We start from the raw sequence: 25,280 nt of genomic DNA, 5'->3' as shown, positions 1-25,280 counted from the left end.
TGCTGAAGACACCAAGAACATGCAAGAAATTTGAGAGAGTCAGGGAGCAGAAGTGAGTGTAGTCACTATTACTGAGGAGCAGGTGCTTGGGAAACTGTAAGGTCTGAAGGTAGATAAGTCACCTGGACCAGATGGACTACACCCCAGGATATTGAACGAGGTAGCTGAAGAGATTGTGGAGGCATTAGTAGTGACCTTTCAAGAATCACTAGATTCAGGAATGGTTCCGGAGGACTGAAAAATCACAAATGTCACTCCACTCTTTAAGAAGGGAGGGAGGCAAAATGCAGTTAGCCCAACTTCAGTGGTTGGTAAGATGTTAGACTCCATTATTAAGGATGAGTTTTGGGGTACTTGGAAGCATATGATAAAATAGGCCAGAGTCAGCATGGTTTCTGAAAGGGGAAATCTTGCCTGACAAATCTGTTGGAATTCTTTGAGTAAGTAACAGGCAGGATAGACAAAAGAGTGGATGTTGTTTACTTAGATTTTCAGAAGGTCTTTAACAAGGTGTCAGACATAAGGATGCTAAATAAAATAGGAGCCCATGGTATTACATGAAAGGTGCCAGCATGTATAGTAGATTGGCTGACTGGCAGAAGGCAATGAGTGGGTATAAATGGGGCCTTTTCTGGTTGGCTTCCAGTGACTAGTGGTGTTCCGCAGGGGTCAGTGTTGGGTCCGCTGCTTTTCACATTGTATGTTAATGATTTGATGACAGAATTGATGGCTTCATGGTCAACTTTGTGGATGATACAAAGATAGGTTGAGGGGCAGGTAGAGTTGAGGAACCAGAGAGTCTGCAGAAGGACTTGGACAGGTTGGGAGAACGGGCAAAGAAGTTGCAGATGGAATATAGTGTAGGGAAGTATACAGTCATGCACTTTGGTAGAAGGAATAAAGGCGTAGACTATTTTCTAAACGGGAAACGAGTTCAGAAATCAGAGGTGCAAAGGGACTTGGAATTCCAAGTGCAGGATTCCCTAAAGGTTAAATAGCAGGTTGAGTTGGTAGTAAGGAAGGCAAATGTAATGTTAGCATTTATTTTGAGGAGACTAGAATATAAAAGCAAGGACATAATGCTGAGGCTTTGTAAGGCATTGGTCAGACCACATTTGAAGTATTGTGAGCAGTTTTGGGCCCCATATCTGAGGAAGAATTTGTTGGCATTGGAGAGGGTCCAGAGGAGGTTTACAAAATGGTCCTGGGAATGAAAGAATTAATGTGTGAGGAGCGTTTGATGGCTCTGGGCATGTACTCGCTGGAGTTTCGAAGCATGAGGGGGGATCTCATTGAAACCTACTGAATACTGAAAGGCCTGGATCGAAAGGATGTGGAGAGGATGTTTCCAGTAGTGGGAGAGTCTGGGACCAGAGGGCACAGCCTCAGAATAGAAGGACATCCCTTTAGAATAGAGAAGAGGAGGAATTTCTTTAGCTAGAGGGTGGTGAATCTGTGGAATTCATTGCCACAGACAACTGTGGAGGCCAAGTCATTGGAGATATTTAAAGCAGAGGTTGATAGGTTGTTGATTAGTAAGGGCGTCACTGCTTAAAAATAAAGAGTCACTATTTAAGACACATGAAGGAGAACCACAGAACCATAGAACCATAGAACCATACAGCACAAAACAGGCCCTTCGGCCCACCATGTTGTGCCGTCCATCAAACCACCCTCACACTACCTAACCACTTCCTCCCGCATATCCCCCCATCCCACACTCCTCCATATGTCTATCCAACAAGCTCCTGAACCTGTCCAATGTATCTGTCTCCACCACCACCCCAGGCAGTGCATTCCATGCACCAACCACTCTCTGGGTGAAAAACCTCCCCCTGACATCTCCCCTGAACCTCCCACCCATAACCTTAAAACCATGCCCTCTCGTCTTGAGCATTGGTTCCCTGGGAAGTAGGCGCAGACTGTCTATCTATTCCTCTCAATATTTTATATACCTCTATCATGTCTCCTCTCATCCTCCTCCTTTCTAGTGAATAAAGCCCTAGCACCTTAAGCCTCTCCTCATATTCAATACTCTCCAATCCAGGCAGAATCCTGGTAAATCTCCTCTGCACCCTCTCCAACGCCTCCACATCCTTCCTATAATGAGGCGACTAGAACTGAACACAGTACTCTAAGTGTGGCCTAACTAGAGTTTTGTAAAGCTGCATCATCACCTCGCGGCTCTTAAACTCAATCCCGCGACTTATGAAAGCCAACATCCCATTGGCCTTCTTAACTGCTCTTTCCACCTGTGAGGCAACTTTCAGTGAACAGTGAATATGAACACCCAGATCCCTCTGCTCCTCCGCACTGCCAAGTACCTTGCCATTTACCCAGTACTCTGCCCTGGAGTTTGTCCTTCCAAAGTGTACCACCTCACACTTCTCCGGATTGAACTCCATCTGCCACTTGTCAGCCCAGCTCTGCATCCTATCAATATCCCTCTGTAAGCTCTGACAGCCCTCCACACTATCCACAACACCGCCTATCTTAGTGTTGTCCGCAAACTTACTAACCCAGCCCTCCAGCCCCTCATCTAAATCATCTATAAATATCACAAAAAGTAGAGGTCCCAGAACCGATCCCTGCGGGATGCCACTAGTCACTGCCTTCCAATCCAAGGGCACTCCTTCCACCACAACCCTCTGCTTTCTACATGCAAGCCAATTCCTAATCCACACAGCCAAGCTTCCTTGGATCCTTTGGCCTCTGACCTTCTGAAGAAGCCTACCATGATGAACCTTATCAAATGCCTTACTAAAATCCATGTAAATCACATCCACCGCACTGCCCTCATCAATCTTCCTGGTCACCTCCTCAAAGAACTCTATCAGGCTTGTGAGGCAAGATCTTCCCTTCACAAAGCCATGCTGGCTGTCCCTAATCAGTCCATGATTATCTAGGTGTTCATAAATCCTATCCCTTAGAATCCTTTCTAACAGCTTACCCACCACAGACGTGAAACTCACGGGTCCATAATTCCCTGGCCTATCCCTATTACCTTTTTTGAACAAGGGGACAACATTCGCAACCCTCCCATCCTCTGGCACCATCCCCGTGGACAACGAGGACTCAAAGATCCTTACCAGCGGTTCAACAATCTCCTCCCTAGCCTCTCGAAGCAGCCTGGGGAAAATCCCGTCAGGCCCTGGAGATTTATCTGTCTTGATATTATTTAACAACTTCAACCCATCCTCTCTCTTGATATCTACAACCTCGAGAACATTACCCCTACCAGCACTCCCTTCTGCGTCATCAAGACCCCTCTCTCTGGTGAATACCGAAGAGGAGTACTCATTGAGAACTTCTCCCACTTCCGCCGCCTCCAGGCAAATTCTCCCACCTTTGTCCTTAATCAGACCTACCTTTACCCTAGCCATCCTCCTACCCTTCACGTACTTGAAAAAGGCCTTGGGATTTTCCTTAAACCTACTAGCCAACGCCTTTCATGTCCCCTTCTAGCTCTCCTCAGCCCTTTCTTAAGTTCCTTCCTCGCTACCCTATATTCCTCACGGGCCCTGTCTGAACCTTGCTGCTTATACCTCATGTACGCTACCTTCTTCTCCCTAACAAGTCGTTCCACCTCTCTCGTCACCCACGGTTCCTTCATCCTGCCATTCCTTCTCTGCCTCACCGGGACATATTTATCCCTAACATCCTGCATAAGATCCCTGAGCATCGATCACATCTCCATGGTACATTTTCCTTCAAAAAGGACATCCCAATTTACATTCCCAAGTTCTCTCCTTATAGCCTCATAGTTCGCCCTTCCCCATTTAAAAATCCTCTTGTTCTCTCTGCACCTGTCCCTGTCCATGACAATTTTAAAGGTTATGGAGCAATGGTCACTGTCCCCCAAATGCTCACCCACCAATAGATCCTTCACCTGTCCCAGTTCATTTCCTAAAACTAGATCTAACATGGCATTCCCTCTAGTCAGCCTGTCAACATACTGCGTCAGGAATCCCTCCTGGACACATTTAACAAATTCCGTCCCATCTAAACCTTTGGCACTAAGCAGGTTCCAGTCTATATTTGGGAAGTTGAAGTCTCCCATTATAACAACCCTGTTATTTTTGCTTCTCTCCAAACAATGCCTGTCAATCTGCTCCTCTATACCTCTATGCTACCATGGGGCATATAGAATACTCCTAGTAGAGTAACTGCTCCTTTCTTGTTCCTTTATTCCACCCATACGGACTCTAGAGATGATCTTTCTACAACATCCATCTTTTCCACAGCCGTAACACTGTCCCTGACCAGTATCGCCACCCCTCCTCCTCTTCTCCCCCCTTCCCTATCCCTCTTAAAACACCGAAAACCGGGAATATTCAATATCCATTCCTCTCCTGACGTCAGCCACGTCTCAGTAATAGCCACGATATCATAGTTCACCATACTTATCCAAGCCCTCAGGCAGGAGAATGGTGTTGAGATGAAAAATTAATCAGCCATGATCGAATAGTGGAGCAGACTTGATGGGGAAATGGACGGATTCTGCTCCTATGTCTTAATATCTTATGGTCTTATTAAGGAAATATTCATAATATCATAACAGGGAACATTCAGACACAATGAAGAATGTGATTCAAGAGAATGCGATAGTGTTTTAAACTATCAAGGCACTTGGCACGCTTACTGAGAAAGTACTGCAGACTGGTTGAAGCCTATGCAGTCACCAGGTTTGAACTTACTCATTCCTGCTCCACTTGGTGACATGGTCATGTCCAACATGACTCTAACCTCAACTCTGTACTCTCGTCTACCCACAGTAACCCATGGTCCCTATCTAACACCCAGATTATAAGTATACAAAGTCTCTATTTCCATCTCCCTTTCAGGAAGAAAATTCCAAAGTCTCATTATCTTCTAAGAGAAAAAATACTTCATCTGCCTGAAATGGGGACTTTACTTTTAATAAAATAAAGTCATCCACCCTGTTGAGACTCTTATGTTTCAATCAAGCTGCCTCTCAGTTGTCTAATATCCAGTAGATATGAGGCTAGCCTGTCCAACTTTTCAGGATCAGAATCAGATTTATTATCACTGTCTTACATGATGTGAAATTTGTTCTTTTGTGGCAGCAGTGGATAAAAAAAACTATAAATTACAAAATAAATATATAGTGCGAAAGAAAAGGAACAATGAGGTCATGTTCATGAGTTCATGACCCATTCAGAAATCTGATGACACAGGGGAAGAAGCTGTTCTTAGATCATTGCGTATGGGTCTTCAGGCTCCTGTACCTCCTCCCTGACAGTAGTAGCAAGATGAGAGAATGTACAGGATAGTGAGGGTCCTTAATGACGGATGCTGCCTTCTTGAGGCACTGTCTCTTGAAGATATCTTCGACACTGGGGTGGGATGTGCCCATGATGGCGCTGGCTACAACTTTCTGCAGCCTCTTGTGATCCTGTGCACTGGATCCTCCATACCAGGCGGTGAAGTAACCGGTTAGAAAGCTCTCCACCATACATCTGCAGAAATTTGCAAGGGTCTTTGGTGAAATACCAAATCTCCTCAAACTCCTAATGAAGTAGAGCCGCTGGCATGTCTTCTTTGTGATTGCACCAGTATGTTAGGCCCACGACAGATCCTCAGAGATGTTGACATCCAGGAACTTGAAGCTGCTCACTCTTTCCACCATTAACCCCTCAATGAGGACTGGTGTGTGTTCTCCTGACTTCCCCTTCCTGAAGTCCACAGTCAGTTCCTTGGTCTTGCTGATGTTGAGTGCGAGATTGTTGTTGCGACTGCACTCAATCAGCTGATCTACCTCACTCCTGTACATCCTCTCATTGCCATCTGAGATTTTACCAACAACAGTTCCTCATGAGGCATCTACCCATTCCAGGTACCAGTCCAGTAAACCTTCGCTGAACTGCTTGCAACACATTAATATCCTTCCTCAAAAGGGTTCCTGAGCATCAGAACCTTATGGCCAGCTTACAATGCTGTACATTCAGTGATGGCAATACACTGTGCCTGATATATGTCTTGTACAGTATACTTAGAAGAGTTATCATTTCCTGACCTTGCACTTCTTCTGTGACCACAATGTAAAAATCATTCTGCTCTGTGCTACATTTCTGGGGAGCTGAAGTGACCCCTTCATCCTGAGGTAGTCTGTAGTGCCACTGGTATTCCAGCTGCTGTGTCACAGGAAATCTTCCTCTTGGGCAGTGGCAATGACTATCGTCACCTTTATGGGTTCCTCGCCCTCTTCTGATCCCTTGTCATTCTGTAGAGCTCCAGTATAACCAGTGCCGTGGAACCAATGGGGTGACAGTGGAAAGGAACATTGTGGTCCACAGGACAAGATTTTGGTGTCCAAACCCTACCTTTGTCACCACATGGATTTTGAAATTCCAGTCACAGTCTAGTGTTTGGCTGTGAGGATAACACCAGAATACCAAATGAAAATGGCAGAAAAATTAAAGGATATTTTGTGTTAGTGGAAAACGGCACAATCTCCCCAAACAACACCGCAGCTAGTGAATGAAGAGCTCCAAGAAGTCAACATTAGCAAAAATACATGGGATTGAAAGCCAATAAAGTCCCAAGTCCTGATGACCTACAACACAGTGTCTTAAAGGATGTGACCGTGGAGATAATGGAGATTATGTCTTTTTCCACAAATGCAAAATATTTGTTTAATTTTTCTGCCATTTTACCTTTGGTATTTTGGTGTCAATGCTCATAGACAAACATGAGATTGTGACTGGAATTTCAAAATCCATGTGGTGGCAAGGTTAGAGTTTGGACACTAAAATCTTATCCTGTGGACCACAATGTTCCTCTTCACTGTTATCCCACTGGTTCCATGGCTCTGGTTATACTGGAGCTCTGCAGAATGACAAGGGACCAGAAGAGAACAAGGAACCCTTCGTCATTTTTCAAAATTCCATTAATTCTAAAATGGTCCCCATCAATTGCAAAGTAGCAAATGTAATCTCACTGTTTAAGAAAGAACGGAAAACAGGAAACAACAGACCAGTTAGACTTGACCTGAGTAGTAGGGAAAATGCTAGAATATATTATTAGGGTAACAGGGTAGTTGGAACATAACAACAGGATTGGGCAGAGTCAACATGGAATCATGAAAGGTCAGACATGTTTGACAACTTGGTGGAATTTTTTTCAGTTTGCCATCAGCAGGTTAAGGACAAACCAGTTGCTGAGGCATATTTGGGCTTTAGGAAGGCCTTTGATAAAAAGTGTCTCGTAAACAAATGCAGAGTACATGGTGTCTGAGTTCAACATGAGTGTGGATTGAGCATTAGTTAATGGACAGAAATGGAGAGAAAGATTAAATGGGTGAGTGTTCAGGGTGGGAGGGTGTGACTGGTAGGATGCCACAGGGATTGGTAACTGGATCCCCAGCCATTCACAGACTGCATGAATGTTTTGGATGAGGAGATCAAGTGTAATATTTCCAAGTTTGCCAATGATCCAAAACTAAGTGAGTGTTGGCTGTAAGGAGGATGAAGAGAGGATTTCTGGAGAAGTCGACAAGTTAATGGACTGGGTGAAGACAGAACTGCTGAATGTTCCCAGAAAAAAATATTGTGCTCCATCCTTATCTCTGACATAAAACCCACACACAGACATTGCCTTCCACTCAAGAGAATGAGTGAAGTATGCTCCAGATTCCAATTCCTGGTAATTCATGTTTCACTCAGCTGTGAATCTTCAATGGTATATTCTGTCACTTGATTCCTATTTTAAGATAAGATTTCTGTATTGGTCACATGTACATCGAAACACACAATGAATGCACCTTTTGCGTGGAGTTTTCTGGGGGCAGCCCGCAAGTATTGCCATGCTTCTGGTGCCTAACCCGTACATCTTTGGAATGTGGGAGGAAACGGGAGCACCCGGAGGACACCCATGCAGTCACGGGGAGACATCAAGTAGACAACCCTTATGGTTTACACAGAGATTGAAGTAACAACTCACAAGGAAATGCAGAAAAGTAGAATAATTGACCACCATAAAATGCCCTAAGTGTGGTGGTGAATGGTAGAATCTTGAGAGGGCTGACAGGAATGTGGGAAGAATTAAAAAAATAAGAATAATGTAGGATTAGTGCAAATGAGGCTTGAAGATCTATGTGGATATGGTGGGACATTCTGAACTTATGCCTCTATGACTCCCGATATCCCTGAGAAATGAAAGGCCACAACCCGTAGACCACTGCCAGTGGTTCTATTTGGAATGGTTAACGGTCTGAAGTTTCCATGTATGCAACATCTGGAGATTGCTGACAAATTGGAAGGATGGAGCCCAGTTCTGGGAGGTTAAAGCAGAGTAACCTTAGTTCTTTTGGAGCACCATGAAAACAAATTACATTAGAGGAGGAGATCCCAGACTCTGTTGGGGAAGGAATCTGTTATCCTGTATCTACACCCAACTGGTGTATTTGGCTAGTGAACAGATGTGAGCAGCCAAAATCTCTGGGATGCACAATGCTGGCTGCACAAAATGTCTGGAATGCAGACTCCCTTGCAATGAAAGAGTCATGCGTGCTTCCCAAAAATATGGTATTCACAATTACGAAATTCCTCTGCTAATCCATGTTTAGGGAGCGCAAACCTTTCCAGTTCATAAGAAGTTCATCTGCGAAGATGTAACCTTATGAGAGAAGTTAATAGCTGTCAGCACTTGAAGGAAGTTAGCAGTGCTGGAAACCACAATAGGCCAGCTTGTCCTCACTTAAATCAAATTGGATGAGTTCATTCCTTCAACATTAGAGAGATAAACTGAGATTGGGAGACTCATAGAGATCTGCTGTGGCTTTGTATGATCCTGTGCTGAGGAGGTTGAGAGATAGTGTGAACACGATTCCTGCAAGAGCGTGGCTGAAGAATATCACATAGTGCAGTGCCCGCAGCTGTGAGAAACTGAGCCTGCAAATGTATCATTGATCAGAGGTCCAGAGAGGATTTGGTGCTTCTGAAGCCTCTTTGGGACTATCCACTGATGAAAAACATGATGATGCTGGAGGAACTCAGCAGCCAGGCAGCTTCTATGGAGAAAAGCAGGTAGTCAGCATTTCGGGTCAGGACCCTTCTTTAGGACTGAAGATAGGAAAAGGGGAAGCCCAATATATAGGAAGGAAAAGCAGAGCAGTGATACACTTGGGATTATCCTTTGTTTTCTTGGGACTATCCACTGATGGGTATGTCTTTGTCTCCTGTCCTAGGACCCCAACAAACTCTGGGTGATCAGACATTGCCATAATAACATCTCTGGTAATGGAGAGCTGGCAGTGGTGACAGCACTGCTGCACCCATTTTATGAGTATCTCTGGAGAAAGCACTCCCTGTAATTGTAACACATATTGTCAAACATGGAATGTGTCTCAGCAGCCTGCAGTCATTTCTAAAGTTGCCCAATTAGGTCGCCCAAAGTCAGCAGAGTGTCCCTTAGAAGAATGAAAAAAGCCACAAACTAGTGTTCTGCATCTCTAGTCCCATTAAGATTGTTCCATTGTGGTTGTAATGTGGGGCCTTCTGCTTTAGTTTATGTTGCGAAAGGTGGAAATGGATGTTATGTGAAAAATATCATTGCATGTCTGATGCTGGGAAACATGAGGATTGAGAACACAAGTAGCACTTGGCAATGCCTAGTCCAATTTCTGGGGCAGTCTCACCCAGAAATAATCTCCAGCATGACCTACTATGTATAAAATCAAAATTGGAAGGGGGTGGTATACAATCAAGTTCCTTATGTTGGCTTCAATATTGATGTAAACCATATGATCCAGTGCTTACTGCTCATCCAGTAATCTCCTACTGACACTGGTTACACTTGGCCCACCTCAGTCCACAGAACTAAAACCAACAAAGCCTCCTTCTTCAATGGGCCAAACACAAACAGATCAAGAAATTTTATCTGGATACATTTCCTAAGGTCCTTCCCTTCTTCCTCTTTACTCTATTGTTGTCCCAATTTCTACCTGGGTAATAACACCTCTCTGTGACTCTTAAAAAGTTCTATAATTTCTCTGCAGATCTACCCTCTATTTAGAGGCCTTTAAAATACCACCACAGAGTCTCTGCTGGCTGTTGATGGGGTAACAACTATTTGCTGCTGCTGTCACTGTATCTAACCTTTTCAACCCGACTTGAAATTCTTCCTTTTCACCCTTGGTAGTAAATTTAAACGTGATTTTATTTTACTATGAATACAAGGGGTGCTAAGGCTATGAAAACCACTAAGGAAGATGTTCCTCCTGTAACTTTGGAAGCTATTTTCAAGCAGCTTCAACAAATTAATGCCAAACTTGATTCTTTTCAAAGAAGACTGGAAGATCATGAAGGACAAATTGAAGTGAACGAAGCCTCTTTTTCGGTTTTGGATAGGAAAATCGATGATTTACAGAGCCTTTATAAAAAACAAGCTAAAGGTAACGGAAGATTAAAGCTGAAGATTATTGACTTAGAAAACAGGAGCAGAAGATCCAATCTTCGTATTCTAGGATTACCAGAGAAGACTGAAGGTAATCAACCAATGGAATTCTTTGCAAAGTTTTTGGCTCAATTATTCCCTGTTATTCTAGAATCTTTGCCTAAGATTGATCGAGCACACAGAATACCTTTTTTCAAACCTCCTACGCAAGTTAAACCCAGATCAATTATCATCTCGCTCCATGATTTTCAAACTAAGGAGCTTCTAATTCAGGAGGCATGTCGTCGACGGATGATTAATTTCGAAGACTATCAAATTAGAATCGTTGAAGATTACTCACCAGAGGTTATGAAAGAACGGGTTAAATTCAAAAAGGTTATGTCGGATCTATATCAGAATGGGTACAAGCTGTCACTTCGATTCCCGGCAAGACTCAGGATCATACTTAAAAACAACTCACAAAAATGGTTTTGATCCTTGGAAGAAGCCCAGAGTTTTCTGGAAACTCTGACTGAATGATTTCACATTTCTCGTTATGAACACTTTCTGTTTTCTTTTTTATCTTTTGTTTTTTTTTTCTAGTAACCACTTACTAATTTTTGGGATGATTATGTTTCTTTTTGATTCTTTTCCGTTTTGTTCTTTTATTTAATCTTTTGTTTTGTGATATAGTTTGAAGTAAGAAAAAAGCAACATTTTAAGTTGCATTGAACTAAGAACACTTGTTGTTACATTGTTTAATTCTGATTTCATTGTTTATCTCATTGCTATGTCTGGGTTGGAATTTTATTAACCTTGAAGTTAATTAGCAGAGATAATTTGGGGTTATGCTGTCTGTAGGTAGCTGCCAGCAGCTTCTAAGCTGGTTTCTTTTCTTTGGGTGTTGGGAGGGGGGTGGGGGGTTTTCTTGGGAAGCTGTTCTGGGCTGTCAGCCAAATCTGCTGCCTAGTTACTTTATTTGTAATTCTACTGTAGTACTTTTTACTGTTTTTTTTTCAATGGTTTGCTCATCATTCTTTTTTTTACCTACATTCAAATAATATTATAATAAATCGAGTTATTAATTTACTTAGTTTTAATGTGAAAGGCTTAAATTATCCTTCAAAGCGTAAAAAGATTTTTGCCTATACTAAAAAACTTAAAGCCTCTATTATCTTTTTACAAGAAACTCATATTCGCAATTGTGATATTTCACTTTTTTTAATCAATGGAATGGGCTCCAATGTCATTCTTCTTTTCAAGCTAAATCTACAGGGGTTTCAATTTTTATAGAGAAGACAGTTTCATTTGACCAACAAAAGGTCATAACTGATACTAATGGTCGTTTCGTTATAATATCAGGGAAAATAAATAATAGACAAATGGTATTGGCTAATATTTATGCTCCAAGTACAGATGACCCAGGATTTTTTGAACAATTTTTGTCATTTCTACCAGACTTGAACTTTTGTTCTTTGATCTTGGGAGGAGATTTTAATCTCTGGTTAGATCCCAAATTAGATAGGTCACCTACTAAATTAGCAGTTCCTAATAAATCAGCTTTATTTCTTCAATCGTTTTTGATGAAAACTGGGGTTATTAACGCCTGGTGTTTTTTGCATCCAGAGGAAAGGGAATATTCCTTTTTCTCTCATGTTCACCATACATATTCCAGGATTGATTACTTTTTTACTGATAACCAAATGATTTCATCAATTCAATCCTGTGACTATAAAGAGATTGCTCTTTCAGATCATGTTCCTGTGCTTCTTTCCTTAAATTTCCCTGGGCTCCCTCAGACAAATAGATTTTGGGGTTTTAACCTAACTTTATTTGATAAAAAATTTTTCCAATTTATGTAGAAACAAATTACTCTTTTTTTTAAAAGAGAATTCATTGGAAGAGATTTCTAGTCTTATTGTTTGGGATACTTTCAAAGCCTTTATTAGAGGTCAAATTATTTCTTATATGGCAAGCATTAGGAAAAAAGCTGACAGAGAAAGAGCTGATCTAGTTGATCAATTGAAACTATTGGATTAAGAATGTGCTTTGAATCCAGATCCAGCTTTATATAAAAGGCGAGTTGAAATTAAAACTGAATATGATCTTCTTTTAACTTGTCCAATTGAAAGTCAACTTTTAAAAGATAAAATTCAATTTTACATTCATAGAGATAAAACAGGTAAATTACTGGCTAACCAATTAAAAATTTCCAGAGCTAGACGAAAAATTAAAGAAATTTCGAAAGCCAATGGTGAGAGGACAACTGATCTTTTAGAAATAAATGATACTTTTAGAGAATTCTATTCTAAACTTTACAGTTCTAATTTTCCTAAAGGTAATACTGTAATGGACAATTTCTTTGACCAATTAAATGTTCCTACACTTTCCGCTGAAAATCGAAAACAGTTGAATCAATCTATTACATATGAGGAAATCGCAGAGGTTGTGTGATCTTTACATTCTGGAAAGACTCCCAGTCCAGAAGGATTTTCCGGAGAATTCTATAAGGCCTTTTCCTCTTTACTTATACCTCATTTATTTGCTGTCTTTTCGGATTCTTTTAAATTGGGTAGACTACCGCAATCTTTTTATGAAGCTTCTATTTCATTTATTCTTAAGAAAAATAAGAACCCAACAGAATGCACTTCGTATAGACCAATTTTGCTACTTAATGTGCATGTTAAAATTTTATCTAAAGTTCTAGCTCGTAGATTGGAAAATATTTTACCTTCAATCATATCGGATGATCAGACTGGTTTTATTAAAAATCGATATTCTCATTTTAATATTCGTCATTTATTGAATATTGTTTATTCTCCCTCCAAGGAAATATCGGAATGTGTGATATCTTTAGATACTGAGAAGGCCTTTGATCGGATTGAATGGAATTACTTATTTAAAACTTTAGAGAAATTTAATTTTGGGCCTGATTTTATCCAATGGATTAAATTATTTATCCCATCCTGCTTGAATTCATACTAATTTTCAAAATTCTAAACCTTTTAAACTTCAACGTGGAACCAGACAGGGATGTCCTTTGAGCCCTTTGCTTTTTGATTTGGCCTTAGAACCTTTAGCTATTTCTTTCCGAGAATCTAGAGATATCTTTGGTATCTCCAGAAGAGGTATTAACCATAAAGTTTCTCTATATGCTGATGATTTATTACTCTTTATATCTAATGTTGAAGCCTCCTTACCTCCTATGCTTTCTTTACTTTCTCGCTTTAGTCATTTTTCAGGCTACAAATTGAACTTATACAAGAGTGAATATTTTCCTCTGAATAATTTGGTACCATTTGATATTAATACTCCTTTTAAAATTGTAAGAAATTATTTTACCTATTTGGGAGTGTCAATTACTAAAAATTATAAGCATTTATTTAAAGAAAACGTTTTTACCTTATTACACTACATGAAAAGGGTTTTATCAAGTTGGTCTCCCCTTTCTATATCATTGATTGGCCAAATTAATGTTATTAAAATGAATATTTTACCTAAATTTATATATCTATTTCAGGCTTTACCTGTTTTTATTCCTAAATCCTTCTTTGACTCTCTTGAGTCAATTATATCTTCTTACATATGGAATAATAAACATCCTAGACTAAATAAAGTTCACCTTCAGAATGTTAAAAAGAACGGAGGTCTAGCCTTACCTAATTTTAGATTTTATTACTAGGCAATCAATATACGAAATCTTACATTTTGGTTACATTACATTAATCAAGAGGCTCGTCCAGTATGGGTCACTTCGGAAATTAACTCTGTTAAAAAATTTTCTATTATTTCTCTTATTGATTCTTCACTTCCAGTATCATTAAATAAACTAACAGATAATTTAGTAGTTAAACATGCCTTGAGGATTTGGTTACAATTTAGAAAATATTTTGGTTTATTGAGTTTTTCTTTGTCCAGTCCCATTTTCTCTAATTACTTTTTTAAACCTTCTATGACTGATGTAGTTTTTAAAGAGTGGGACAATTTAGGTATTACTTGTTTTCAAGATCTGTTTGTTGGAGGAAATCTTTCTTCGTTTGAACAATTGTCTACCAAGTATGATTTACCAAAAACTCATTTTTTTAGATATTTACAAATTAGAGATTTTCTTCGATCTCAATTACATTCTTTTCCTTTGTATCCTGATAAGAATTTATTAGATGTAATTTTTAAGTTGGAACCCTTTCAGGATGGCTCAATATCTAATATTTATGACAGATTACTAGGAATGAGTAAGGTGCCACTAGATAAAATTAAAAATGCTTGGGAACAAGATTTGCAGATGTCAATTTCTGAGGAAACTTGGAATGAAATTTTCAAGTTGCTTAATACTTCATCATTATGTGCTCGTCACTCTCTCCTTCAATTTAAAGTGGGCCATAGAGCTCACTTGTCTAAAGATAAACTATCCCATTTTTATTCTGACGTATCTCCTTACTGTGACAAATGCAATAACGGAGTGGCTTCCTTAATTCACATGTTTTGGACATGTCAGAGTCTTAAAAAATATTGGACAGAGGTCTTTCATATCTTTTCTGTACTTTTCAAAATAAATTTTAAACTTAATCCTTTGACTGCACTATTTGGGATTGTTGGAGAAAAAGATATAACTTTGAAGGCTTCTGATTTACATATTCTGGCTTTTATTTCTCTTATAGCCAGGAGAACAGTTTTGCTTAAATGGAAGGAAGCTACTCCGCCTATGCATGTTCAATGGTTATGGGATGTTATGTCATATTTGAATCTAGGGAAGATTCGCTGTTCAGTTTTTGAATCTAACCTAGACTTTCAAACCCTGTGGGGACCCTTTTTGAATTATTTTCAAAATCTCTGATTTGGGGACTAAAATGCAGATATTGGCTGACACCATTATGTTTTTTAAGGTTTATCTTTGCTGTTTCTTCTATCTAACAGCTTCGGGTTTTGGTAGTGGGGGCAGATTTTTTTTTGTAATAAAATATTTCAATTTTTTCTTACCTTATTAACTAACTACTATATGTGATTATTGATTTAGAGTATTGTAATCCTAAGTACGACTTAATACAATGTATTCAGTAGTATTTTTACTTTCTTTTTTGATGCATGTACTCTGTATATATTCATGCATTTAATAAAAATATTGTAAAGAGAAAAAAAAGAATGCCACCACCCCACTCTTCCAAATAGTGTGATAGCTCCCTTCATGTTTCTTGACATTTACTATATGATTTATCTATTTGATATCTCTCCAGTATCATAGTATCTTCTTCATCAGCACTGTCTCCAATATACCATAAAGCAACAGATTATTTATGCTTGGAGCTCACCAACCTTATTCACCACTATGTGCATTTGCGGTTATTGGATTTCACCCTTTCTGGGTGAGCTAAACACGTACTGTTTATTAAACTAAATCCAGTCTAACCCTGTCCCCCCCCCCCCCACTTATCCTGTCCCCCCACCCTTTCCCTGTCCCCATCCCCCTATGATTGTCTTTATCTAGAGACAAACTTTGTGTGGGTTTAACATCTGTACATTTTTATTAACCAACACCAGACAGCTTGCTTTCCCTCCCTTTTTAAAGCCACTTCCTGTTCCCCCATGTGACACCTTGCATTGCCTACTGGGAACTGTAGTTCTTTATTATAACTACATAATAATAACTCTCTCTCTTTCTCTCTCTCTCTCCTTTTTTTCTTTCTCTCTCCTTTTTTTCTTTCTCTCTCTTTCTGCCCCCTCTTTCTTTTTCTTGTTCTCCTTTTTTCTTTCTCTCTCTCTCTGCCCCCTCTTTCTTTTACTTGTTCTCCTTTTTATCTTTCTCTCTCTCTCTCTCTGCCCCCTCTTTCTTTTTCTTGTTCTCCTTTTTTTCTTTCTCTCTGACTGTTACGGACTCAGTGAAAGTCCCTTTAAGATAGAGAGTGTGTGTGTATGTGTGTGTGGGGCGTGCTTACGTCAATAGAAGATAAAGGACGTAATGACGTTGTTGAAGAAGTTAGAAGAAGAAGAAGGAGAGAGAGAGAGAGAAGGGAGAGAGACACCAGCCTGCTAGTTTTCTCTATCGATGGATGAGAAACAATAACTGTGTCTGCCACTGAAATCCATGTATGGAAGTTGGAAGTAATCCGGTGGAGTTCACTTTGTTGCTGACCTGTAGAAGGAAACAGGTATTTGTGTGTGTGGACGACCATGATTCGGATGTTTTTCGGGGTGAGGAAGTCACTACCGAGTAAACACTGAAGTGTCGTTTGGGTTCCATCGTGGAACATTTGGATTTCGTATTTACTCTCTCTATGTTTTTCTACATCTTCGTCTTATCTTCTGACAACGGCGGTTGTTGAAGAAGCCCTTGCTCATGTTTCACCTTATGGCTTGCGGAACTGAACTTTAAGAACCATTCCGGAACTGGGAGTTTTGGACTTTGTCACACACACACACGAAGAGTTTAGTTTTGGGGTTAACGTTCGAGGTTTAACATTTTTGAATTCTAACATACTAACATTTTTACTTTTATTTTACGTATTATCATAAGTAGTGATTAATAAAATAGTTTTTAACTCTGAATCATGCTCAGTGTGTTTCTTTTGTTGCTGGTTCGTGACACTGACACATGGAAGTTACAAATATGAGTTGGCTACTAAGGCCATGCTGGTCAGTTACTGGCAGAGAAAAATAAGTGTAGCTGAATGTATGCAGGAAATTCAGGGCATTTTGATAACTTTGGTTTACTAAGCACAACATTTCTTACATTGATCAGAACCTATGTTTATTTATTTGTTGCAGGTTGAGAAAGAAATGCAAGTAAACCCAACTTGGGTATTATTGCTCACCCCTATGGTTGGCTTTAGATAAATGTTCACCGGGGATGGGTAACCTACCGCTGAAAGGGTATACACCGCCCAGGAAATGCTTCATATTGTCCCAGCACAGGCTGAGACTGCCCCATTATTGATTAAGTATCAGAACAACACAGTAAAAAATTAATTTTCTGTCAGATCATACCTCACCAGAAACTGTAACTTGAAAAAAAGACAGAAGAATCTAATTAATCCAGAATTGATCAGATGAGATGTAATGCCCCATTTCTTTCGAGGGTGAGTCAGGTTCCATAGGTAAGGCACCGCCAAGTTCCAGTCAGCAAACTCTGTGCACAGGCAATGCTGATGGTCAATCAGTGTTAAACACACGTGTCAGCAGCCAGCAATAAACATCAAGTGGATCAGGTTTCTCTGATCTTTGCCATATTCTGTGGTTAATCTGAGGAAACTCAGCAAGTGCAGAGTTTAGATGAGAAATGTTCAGTTCTTATCCCCATAAGGTGGAATCCTGTACATCAACCTCAAAGGTCATGCAGGATATGAACAAATGGTGATGGTGCAGGAACTCTAATGCACAGTAAACACCCCCCTCCCCCTGAAACCGACAACCCCCTACTTGTTGATGCCCATGTGTGTTCCAGTGAGTTACTGGCTGTTGTGAAGATCTTCCATTGAAGTTACACAGTGAAAGCATCTGAACAGGTGCATTTTCTCAGCTGTTCACACCTCCGGTTCAGTGAGGAGTTCGATATGGATTGGGGCATCTGCAGAATAAGACTTGTTTCGGTATCTTTCCCCTCTGTGTTGTTCGAGATATGGACCCCAATCAGGAGCTGATGCACAAGCAGCAGAAAGTTTCTGTGGAAAAAAGAAGTGAAATATTTCTTATATCCTGTTTTATTTTTCTTCCACCGTTAACTTTCAACCTGAAAGAGCTCAGAATTTAATCTGCTGTTTTCTTATTTGGTGCCTAAAATTATATAATCTGTTCATTTTCCTGTGTGATGCACCATAGAAAGCATCCTATCTGGATGGTCATAGCTTGGTATGGAAACTGCTCTGCCCAAGACCACAAGAAATTGCAGAGAGCTGTGGACAGGGCTCTGTCCATCACGAAAACCAGCCTCCCTCCATGGGCTCTGTCTGCATTTCTCACTGCCTTGGAAAAGCAGCCAACATAATCAAAGTCCCCTCCCACCCAGACGTTCTCTCTTCTCCCCCTTCCATCAGGCAAAAGATATAAAAGCTTGAAAACATGCGCCACCAGGCTCAAGGACAGCTTCCATTCCACTGTTATAAGACTACTACATGGACTTCTTGGATGATAAAGGTGAACTCTTGACCTCACAATCTACCTGATCATGACCCTTGCACCTTATTGTCTACCTGCACCGCACTTTCTCTGTAACTGTTACACAATATTCTGCATTCTCTTCTTGCTTCTTCTTTGTACCATCTCCATGAACTGATGGTTTGAAATGATCTGTATGGATTGTAATGCGAAACAGTTTTTCACTGTATCTTGGTACACATAACAACAATAAACCAATTAAATTCTGACTCATCGGGTATAAAATTAGCAGTGAGATGCACAAAATAATTATGTACTATATCAAAATAACCAATGTTGACAAAAGTTCACAGTAGGTATTGTCATATCAATATAACGACCTCACAGGAAAAACTAAGACATCTAACCCATAACTATCCAATGTGGACACTTCACAGCTGTTTATAATTACCTCTTGTAAATGTCCTCTTCCCCTTTGCTCTGAGAAGAACAAACCCAGCTTGTCGAACCTAATCTTATGGCTAAAATCCCTTGTCTTGGGAACTATTCTAGTAAACCACCTCAAGGACCTTACTGTCTTGTTAAAATGTGCTGACCAGAACTGAACACAATACTCTAGTTGTGGTCTAACCCAAGCTTTATGAAGGTTCAGCAGCACTCCCCAGTATGGATCTCAAAATCTCTATTCATGAAGAACAAAATCCCATATACTTTATCTATCAGAATGTCCTTCCACATTCAAAGATCCACATACATGAACTTTCAGGTCCATCTGCTCCCATGCTGTGCCATTGTGTTGACGTCACCTCTCCCTATCTTTTCTGCCAAAATGCATCACCTCACATTTTTGTGCGTTGCCTTTTATCTGCCTCTTGTCTTCCCATTCCACTATCAATGTCCTGCTGTGTTCATTGTTGTCACCCTCCCCTCCAAGTTTGATATCATTAACAAATTCTGAAAACTTGCTCTGTACTCCAAAGTCTAAGTCATATGTATATCCAAAAAAAGCAGTGGGTCTTGCACTGCCCCTTGGTCAAAACCACTGCCTACTAACCACCCACCTGAAAAACAACTATTTGCCCAGATTTATTTTTCTGTCATTACACCAATGGGCTGGATTATGCTCAGTCTGACAGCCAACTGCGCTACCCTCTGTTATGGACTCAGTGAAAGTCCCTTTAAGATAGAGAGTGTGTGTGTATGTGTGTGTGGGGCGTGCTTACGTCAATAGAAGATAAAGGACGTTATGACGTTGTTGAAGAAGTAAGAAGAAGAAGAAGGAGAGAGAGAGAAGGGAGAGAGACACCAGCCTGCTTGTTTTCTCTATCGATGGATGAGAAACAATAACTGTGTTTGCCACTGAAATCCATGTATGGAAGTTGGAAGTAATCCGGTGGAGTTCACTTTGTTGCTGACCTGTAGAAGGAAACAGGTATTTGTGTGTGGACGACCACGGTTCGGATGCTTTTCGGGGTGAGGAAGTCACTACCGAGTAAACACTGGAGTGTCGTTTGGGTTCCATCGTGGAACATTTGGATTTCGTATGTACTCTCTCTATGTTTTTCTACATCTACATCTTATCTTCAGACAACGGTGGTTGTTGAAGAAGCCCTTGCTCATGTTTCACCTTATGGCTTGCGGAACTGAACTTTAAGAACTATTCTGGAACTGGGAGTTTTGGACTTTGTCACACACACACACGAAGAGTTTAGTTTTGGGGTTAACGTTCGAGGTTTAACATTCTTGAATTCTAACATACTAACATTTTTTTTTAACTTTTATTTTACGTATTATCATAAGTAGTGATTAATAAAATAGTTTTTAACACTGAATCATGCTCAGTGTGTTTCTTTTGTTGCTGGTTTGTGACAAAATTGGGGGCTCGTCCGGGATAGTTCCCAAGGTTAACGAGATTCGTTTGGGATCCAATCCAAAGATTAACGAGTGTCGTCTGGGATTGTACCCCAGATTGACGAGATTTGTTCGAGATTCAATCCAAAGATTTTTGAGGGAGGTCTGATAAATTCTTTTTAATTGGCTTGTGTGTGTGGAAACCAGCAGCAATGGATATTAAGGCATTTTTGGAGTCACCAACCCAAAAGGGATTGGAGGTGGCGAAAAAGGATGATTTGATAAAGATTGCTACAAGGCTAAACCTTACAGAAGTAAAGCAGTCTATGAGAAAGGCAGATATTCAGAGATTGATAGCTGGCCATTATGTGGAAAAGAAGGTGTTTGAGAAGGAAGTGTTAAAACAGTTTCCTGGCAGTGAAATAGCAATTTCTGAGGCACAGGTGCAGCTGGCAAAGATAGAGGCTGAACGGGAACGAGAGATAACTCGGATGAAGTTAGAGGCTGAACGGGAACGGGAACTAATTCGGTTAAAGTTTGAGGCAGAGGAGAAGGAAAAACAGAGGCAGCATGAGTTACAAATGAAGCGTAGGAGTTCGGAATCTGATTCTGATGATGGTTTTTCAGCCAGCAGGGAGGTTCGATTAGTCCCTCCGTTTGAAGAAGATCAGGTTGATCAGTATTTCCAACATTTTGAAAAGGTTGCTGTGAGTTCAAACTGGCCAAGGAAAGGATGGGCTCTTATGGTACAGAGTGTGATTAAAGGTAAAGCTCAAAAAGCTTATTCTGCTTTGTCTGTTGAGGATGCAGCTGATTATACCAAGGTAAAACAAGCTATATTGAAGGCCTATGAATTGGTACCTGAAGCTTACAGACAAAAATTCAGAGACTTGAGGAAATCTGCAGATCAGACTTATATGGAATTTGCCAATGGAAAGAGAATATGTTTTGAACGATGGTGCCTGGCTAAAAATGTAGACGGGGATTATGATAAATTGACAGAATTGATACTGGTGGAAGACTTTAAAAGATGTGTTCCAGCTGAATTAACAACATATTTAAATGAAAAGGCAGTGGAAACTTTACAAGAAACTGCTAGGTTGGCAGATGATTATGCTTTAACCCATAAATCCAAATGGGGACAACCTAAAACCTTGCAAAAGAGTTACAAAGACAATCCAGGTAAACCGGAGATTAAATTGGGAGGTAATCAAAAAGGAAAGGATGAAAAGAAGCCAGGGCTGGAGAAACCTGTTGAGCGTACTTGTTATTACTGTAGGAAACCTGGCCATGTGATATCTAATTGTGCCCTTTTGAAGAAAAAGAAGGAAGCTGGGCCCAATGCTTGCTTTCAGGCAATTAAAAATCAAAAAGGTTTAGGAGATGCTGTTAAAGATCAGTCCTTGCAAGAGGGAAAAGCGGAAAAGTTGGAGGAGGTGAGAAAGGAATTCCGTTCGTATGTATCAGAGGGTTTTGTTTCACTGAATGATGAGTCACCCCAGGTGCCAGTGAAAATTCTTAGAGATACTGGGGCTAGTCAATCTCTCTTGCTGGACAGTGTTTTAAATTTTGGTGAAGAAAGTGACACTGGTGAAGTAAATCTAGTACGAGGCGTTACAGGTGAGACCATGTCTGTCCCTTTTCACAGGGTGATTTTAAAGTCAAAGTTCGTAGAAGGACCAGTCGAGATAGGGATAAGACCTAGTTTGCCAGTGGAAGGAGTTTCTTTGTTATTGGGAAATGACCTTGCAAATGGAGAAAGTGATCCTGTGGTACGGTTAACAACCAAACCAAGGATTGATGAGTCTGAGGATGATTCAGATGTTTACCCATCATGTGCGGTGACTCGAGCTAGAGCTAAAGAATTAGCCAAGACAGACAGTCCGGTGCAGTCTGATGTGGTTCCTTGTGACAGTCCTAAACAGGAAGGAAATTTTGATGCCTTATCTGAGACTTTTCTGTCTTCACTGGAGGATCAACATCCTTACAGTGAGCCTGAATTTAAAGATTTGTCTTTGTCGAGGAAGGATTTTATGGTGGAACAGACAAAGGACCCTGAGTTGACAGAATTGAAAGAAAAAGCACTCTCATGTGAGGAGATTGAAAAGGTGCCAACTGGATACTATGTCAAAAATGGAGTGTTAATGAGGAAATGGAGACCTCCTCATGTTTCTGTTAATGAGGAATGGGAAGTTATTCATCAGGTTGTTGTTCCAAAAGTTTATAGGGATGAGATTTTAAACCTGGCCCATAGTATGCCTTTGGGTGGTCATTTTGGTGTGAATAAAACTGTAGGGAAGATCTTGAAACAATTCTATTGGCCTGGTTTGAGAAAAGATGTGGTGATGTTTTGTCGAACCTGCCACACATGTCAGATGGTAGGTAAACCAAATCAAAAACCCCCTGTGGCTCCTTTGAAACCAATTCCTGCTTTTGGTGAACCCTTTTCGAAGGTGATTGTGGACTGTGTTGGCCCCTTACCAAAGTCTAAGACTGGAAATCAGTATTTGTTAACCATCATGTGTGCCACTTCTAGATTTCCAGAGGCAATACCCCTTAGAAATATTAAGGCCAAGACGGTGTCAAAGGCTCTTGTAAAATTTTTTACCTTGTTTGGTTTGCCAAAAGAAATCCAATCTGATCAAGGTAGTAATTTTATGTCAAAAATGTTTCAACAAATAGTCTATGAGCTGGGAGCAAAGCAGATTGTATCATCTGCATATCACCCAGAATCTCAAGGAGCTCTGGAGAGATTTCATTCTACTCTCAAAAATATGCTGAAGACTTATTGCTTTGAAAACACCAAGGATTGGGACGAAGGTATCCATTTACTTTTGTTTGCCGTTAGAGAATCGATCCAGGAGTCAATCGGATTTAGTCCTTTTGAGCTTGTGTTTGGACATAGGGTGAGAGGACCTTTGGAGTTGTTGAGAGAGCAATGGGTTAATGAGGAAGTTCACTTGAGTCTGTTGGACTATGTCCAAAAATTTAAAACTCGGTTGGAGAGAGTCTGCCAGCTAGCGAGAGAGAATTTGAAAACAAGCCAGATAAGAATGAAGACATATTTTGATAGACGTGCTCGGCCTAGGACATTCGCAGTGGGGCAAAAGGTATTGGTATTTTTCCCTAGCCAAAATAATCCCTTGCAAGCTCGTTTTTCTGGACCCTATGTTATTGAATCTCGAGTGACTGATCTAACATATATAATCAAAACACCAGATAGACGCAAGAAAACACAACTCTGTCATGTAAACATGCTAAAACCTTATTATGAGAGGGATTCAGTTGTGGCCTTGGTGGATGGTGTAAAGGTTGTTTCTAGAATGCCTGATGTTGATGTTGAGGAAGGCCAATTTAGACCAAATATTGTTCCATCGAAACTAAAAAACCAAAATATCCTGGAGAACCTTGAAACGAAGTTGGACCATTTACAAGTTTCACAAAAACAACAGATGAGAGAATTAATTTTAAAATTTAAAAATCTATTCCCAGATGTTCCAAACAGAACATCGATAATTACCCATGATGTTGATGTTGGGGATGCAAAACCAATCAAACAACACCCATATCGAATGAATGTGGAAAAAAGTAAACTTGTTGATCAGGAAATAAAATACATGTTGGAAAATGATATTATTAGACATTCTACTTCAAATTGGAGTTCGCCCTGTGTTATTGTACCTAAACCTGATGGAACTGTTAGATTTTGCACAGATTACAGGAAAGTGAATGCTGTAACAAAGTCAGATGCTTACCCTATTCCTAGAGTGGATGATTGCATAGACAGAGTGGGAAAGGCAAAATTTCTTACAAAGATTGACTTATTAAAAGGGTACTGGTGTGTTCCATTAACAGATAGAGGAAGGGAGATTTCAGCCTTTGTAACCCCTTCTGGATTGTATGAATACAATGTTTTGCCATTTGGAATGAAAAATGCTCCGGCAACATTTCAAAGAATGATTAATTCAGTGATTCATGGGTTAAAACATACAGATGCCTACATTGACGACTTAGTGACTGGGAATGATACTTGGGAAGATCACATCTCTGCGTTAGAAAGGTTGTTTGAAAGACTTTCCAAGGCTAACCTTACAGTTAACTTGGCTAAAAGTGAATTTGGCCATGCCACTGTGACGTATCTTGGTTATGTTGTAGGTCAAGGCAAGCAAGCTCCTGTTCAGGCAAAAGTTCAAGCAATATCTGAGTTCCCTATTCCCACAGGTACGAGGACTGTTAGAAGATTTTTGGGAATGGTTGGATATTATCGAAAATTTTGTAAAAATTTTGCTGATATTGCTCTTCCCCTAACTAATCTTCAGAAGAAGGGAGTAAAGTTTGTTTGGACAGATTCTTGTCAAGAAGCATTTAAGAAGCTGAAAGCCATTTTATGCTACCATCCTGTGCTCAGAACACCTGACTTTGAAAAGCCATTTTCATTAGCAGTAGATGCCAGTGATGAAGCTGCAGGAGCTGTGTTGTTGCAGAAGGGTGACATTGATGATATTGACCATCCTGTAGCTTACTTTTCAAAGAAATTTAATGAGCATCAAAAGAATTATTCCACCATAGAGAAAGAATTACTGTCGCTTGTTTTAGCCTTGCAACATTTCAGTGTATATGTTTGCACCGCTCAGAAACCATTGACTGTGTATACAGATCATAACCCATTGGTGTTTCTGAGCCGAGTCAAAAACAAAAACAGAAGGCTGTTAAACTGGAGTTTAATTTTGCAAGAGTTTGATCTCATGATAACTCACATTAAAGGCAAAGATAATGTGATTGCTGATTGTCTTTCCCGATGTTAAATGGGAAACATGTATCTGTACTAATCTGATAGTCTGTAGTTGTGTAGCATGATAATTATTAACATTACTAACTGTATGCGCGGTTAAAATTTTCTTGGGAAAATTTTTTTTTAGGTGGGAGGTGTTATGGACTCAGTGAAAGTC

General features: G+C 40.1%; 1 protein-coding gene across 2 annotated transcripts in view; it reads right to left on the bottom strand.

Moving 5' to 3' along the window:
- Positions 1 to 17,795: 17,795 nt before the first annotated feature.
- Positions 17,796 to 25,280, bottom strand: part of LOC127573554 (sodium- and chloride-dependent neutral and basic amino acid transporter B(0+)-like) — a 66,884-nt gene continuing 59,399 nt past the window's right edge. For both annotated transcript variants that reach the window (XM_052021896.1, XM_052021894.1), the window contains exon 12: positions 17,796 to 18,047. In XM_052021896.1, coding sequence (XP_051877856.1) covers positions 17,910 to 18,047 — 138 coding nt within the window. In that variant the 3' untranslated portion in view covers positions 17,796 to 17,909. The remainder of the gene's footprint in view (positions 18,048 to 25,280) is intronic.

Source organism: Pristis pectinata, chromosome 8 (assembly GCF_009764475.1).
Source record: "Pristis pectinata isolate sPriPec2 chromosome 8, sPriPec2.1.pri, whole genome shotgun sequence".
Classification (NCBI taxonomy): Eukaryota; Metazoa; Chordata; class Chondrichthyes; order Rhinopristiformes; family Pristidae; genus Pristis; species Pristis pectinata.
The sequence above is the reverse complement of the archived record's forward strand: the minus strand, read 5'-3'. Positions and strand labels throughout refer to the sequence as shown.